At 40.3% G+C, this 3,698-nt stretch overlaps 1 protein-coding gene across 1 annotated transcript in view; it reads right to left on the reverse strand.

Moving 5' to 3' along the window:
- Window positions 1–111: 111 nt before the first annotated feature.
- LOC106807384 overlaps window positions 112–3,698 on the reverse strand; it is a gene marked incomplete at its 3' end in the record, with an annotated part of 17,535 nt that continues 13,948 nt past the window's right edge. Inside the window, 9 exon segments of the mRNA XM_014809703.1 lie at window positions 112–210; window positions 347–460; window positions 607–676; window positions 885–1,021; window positions 1,377–1,564; window positions 1,863–2,014; window positions 2,308–2,371; window positions 2,589–3,080; window positions 3,572–3,658. Of these exon segments, the coding sequence (XP_014665189.1) occupies window positions 112–210; window positions 347–460; window positions 607–676; window positions 885–1,021; window positions 1,377–1,564; window positions 1,863–2,014; window positions 2,308–2,371; window positions 2,589–3,080; window positions 3,572–3,658 (1,403 nt within the window).

Below are 3,698 nucleotides of genomic sequence, written 5' to 3' on the forward strand. Positions count from 1 at the left end.
GTATTGTATTGTATTGTATTGTATTGTATTGTATTGTATTATATTATATTATATTATATTATATTATATTTTATTTTATTTTATTTTATTTTATAATTATTATATCGCTACCTTTCTTTGCATAACACTGGATAAAGTTGTCTCGAATGATGACCCAGTTATAGGACCATTTAGCTGTCATCGTTGCCTCGGTAGCCACGTACAGGTAACCTGTTATAATTATACCAATTTAAATTGATAATATGTTACAAAACATATAGTCTAGATATCATTTAGGAAAATGGCAGCCGTAAGCAAGATTAATGCGATGAGCATGTACTCTGCTAGCCATTGATTAGTGAAATACCGGCAATGATAAAGTTCCCGCCGATTTCGATGGTGGATGTGCGCACTGACTTCTTCTTCTTTCCGAAACCCAATTTTGACGCCAACTGCTTGACCGCCGCGTGAGACGGGGACTCTAAAAAAATAGTTCGTTCCCAAGATCAGCTCTGATGATAAATAAAGCTGCATTTATAAGCCAACTGACAAAATAATAGACTTTTTAGAAATTAAATAGAGAGCTCATATTTTCAAACATAATCGCGGATATTGGTCCACCCGTACCTTGCGACGCATTTTGGGGCACTTGTTGCTCTGTCACCGGAACTTGAAGCGTAGTGGCCGCCGAAATGAGCTGTAAATGTGACATTTTCGAATAAACGAGAAGATTTACAGACCTTTTTTGCATTGCATTCACCATTACCACACTACTCCGCGCTGAAGTTGCATGCGTTTACCGTCTGGACAAAAATAACTATATGTTTACATTTATACATATACACATGTATTACGTTGCGATACACACCGATAGTATAATAAGTATAGGCTGCTGCAACACGCACCTCTAGCCACCTGCTTTGCACGACGATGTCATCAGCGCTGAAGAAATGCGTCGGTTTTCCCGGATGAGACAAGCGGATGCATGGTTTCATCTGATCACCCGGTACGTCATTGATCAGCAACACAACAGCCTCGTATCCTGTTGTAAAATAGACAAATATATATACATATATATATATATATAAATATATATACATATATATCAAGAGTACATAATAGAGTCTCTATTATGTACTCTTGATATATGTATATATATGCATGCGAAGAAATTGTTTTTCACACAACAACAGATTCCACTACAAGTAAAAAACATGTAGGCCTAATTAGAAAAGCAGAAATACATTTCGAGACTCGGCGGGGTACTTTATATATATATATTGCTATATATATATATATATATATATATATATATATATATATATATATATATAGCAATATATATATATATACTATATATATATATATTTATTTATTTATTTATTTAACGTTTGAACCTGTTAATTTTAGGCAGGCAGTTGGTTTCTCGTCCTTCTCCTTCTTGTAACAGTACAACGTGTCAGCGTAAAGCACACTGAAGCGCTTACTCCACGAGTTACTCTGGCCTTTGTAATAGATCTGACCGAAAAGTTGTGCGTCAGCTAGCATTCTCTTGGCGCTGAGTCGTTTGGAATGCTTTTCCTTTCTAGAACACGAGGAAAAGTGTTAAGTCATTACTCGCTCACGGCGAATCAACATGAGCGAAAGAGCCCACTGTCGCCAAGAGACTATTGTTGCTTATATCTGAACATCTATAGTCGTCAGGTCCCGTTGAAAGATGAATAATATATAATAAAGAGTACATCCACCAACGCTGGTGTAAGGGTTTGGATACGGCCAAGGTGGCAACGGCTTAGGATAAAATGCAAGACAGTTTAGTTATATCACTGATCACTGTTTTGAGAACGTTCGCCAACATTAGGGTCGGTATCAACAACATATACACTAATAAAGACTTGTCTTGCTTTGTGGGCAGCTGAACGTCGGGACTTTCGTTGTCGCTGACGTCATCTCTTCTTCTCGCGTCCTCATCAGTGTCCTTGACAGTCGATTCGAAGTCACTACTGCTGCTACTACCACCACTGCGCACACTCGGCTGAAATTACATGAGCATTAATAAATGGCTAAAACACAAGATCTAATCAGATCATTTCATCACTGAACTTATCATCATAGACGTCATGTATATCGTATGTCATTGATATCATCGTACGACGACGACGACAGTGTATCTCACTTGAGGGCGCTAGCGCACTAGTCGCTTCCAATGACGCCGACGGCATGCGCTGACTTCCTACTAGAAACCTATGGTTAGCGATGATATCATTATCGTTTATTCTCATAATACCTATATACGGCTAAGCACTTCAGCTATTCCTGGTTTAATACCTTCAATGTTTCTATAGGTTGCTCGTAGATGGCGTCTTCTACGGACGTTATATCAGTTCCAGATCTAGAAAAGGACAACCTTTGTTAGATAATCAGTATTCAACAGATGAATAATTTGATATTTTATGAAAGCATAGTCGTCATGTCAAGATTATATAGGGCTAACATATTACTAGTGTATAATGATCAGATACATACACTACATTATGCGTATATTATTTTTTCATTTACGGATAAGAAAACATCTTGAAATAACGCCCTCCTCCACAAGGGAAACTCACTGTATGTCAGTGCGCACATCCTCGTAAATGTTTTCTTCGGCTTCAGGCGAGCTTGGCGCGCGTTCATCGGGCGTCAGCACATCCATGTAGAGGCCACCGTAGTGACCGTTACTGGGCACCGGCGGCGGATAACACAGTGGCGGTGGTCCACACTCGCTGTCCGGCCTGTCCGGCACGGACGCGACGCCGTAGATGTAGATCTCCTCCTGCTGTGCCGCACCCTCGCTGACGTCGGCCGCCGGCAGCGACATCGCCGGCCTCGGATACTGCTTCGCCGGACCCTCGTGCTCGACGTTAACGGTGAGCTCTCGTGGGATCACGAACGCCGTGTCACGTAATCGATGATCGTAACTCACCTCGTCGGTGAGCAGGACGACGGCTGGCATCGTGTCTCCGTCGGAAATCAGTGCGATTGAAGCGCCACCGTGCGGTTCGGCCACTTCATATGGTGACTCGTAATCGGCAGGGTTCTTAGTGCTCATAGTTATAACGCTGTATATGAAAGGGAAGTAGAATGTGCTAGTAGTACAATGTGCCCAGACATTCGCCGTATATCGTACAATAATTATCGGCACAAACTGTGCACTCAAATCATAGAGACACGTTTGTCAGCAGCTTCTTTCAAATGAAGTCTATCGATAAGATTATAATTACATTACGTCAATTTTAAAATACGAAAAAGCGGTCGAAGAGGGTTTATCTTTCCCTGCTAAACTCCGGGATGTACGGCGTGTAACACATATTACAATAGCATGTCTCCTTCATTGCCTTGGCAGCTATTTACGTCGGTATAACAACTCTTGATAAACATCCTAATATTACAGGCTCTAGAGCGCGCGAGAACCTGGTAGTAGATAGGAAAATATCCATATAACAACCCACGAGTAAAAAGACTAGAGGCATAGCGAGAAATAGGCGTAATTGACTATTTTCTCGTGCTTATATTGAACATTAGAAAATAATGAAAACGTAAGTCGACGTACTCATCTATTTTCTTATCGTCCTTGTCGTACCATATGCTGTCATTTTTCTTGTCACTGTTCTTTCTTTCGGCGACACTTGAATCACCCCTATATATATATATATATATATATATATATATATATATAG

The sequence above is a fragment of the Priapulus caudatus genome, unplaced genomic scaffold, assembly GCF_000485595.1.
Source record: "Priapulus caudatus unplaced genomic scaffold, Priapulus_caudatus-5.0.1 Scaffold11, whole genome shotgun sequence".
NCBI lineage: Eukaryota > Metazoa > Priapulida > Priapulimorpha > Priapulimorphida > Priapulidae > Priapulus > Priapulus caudatus.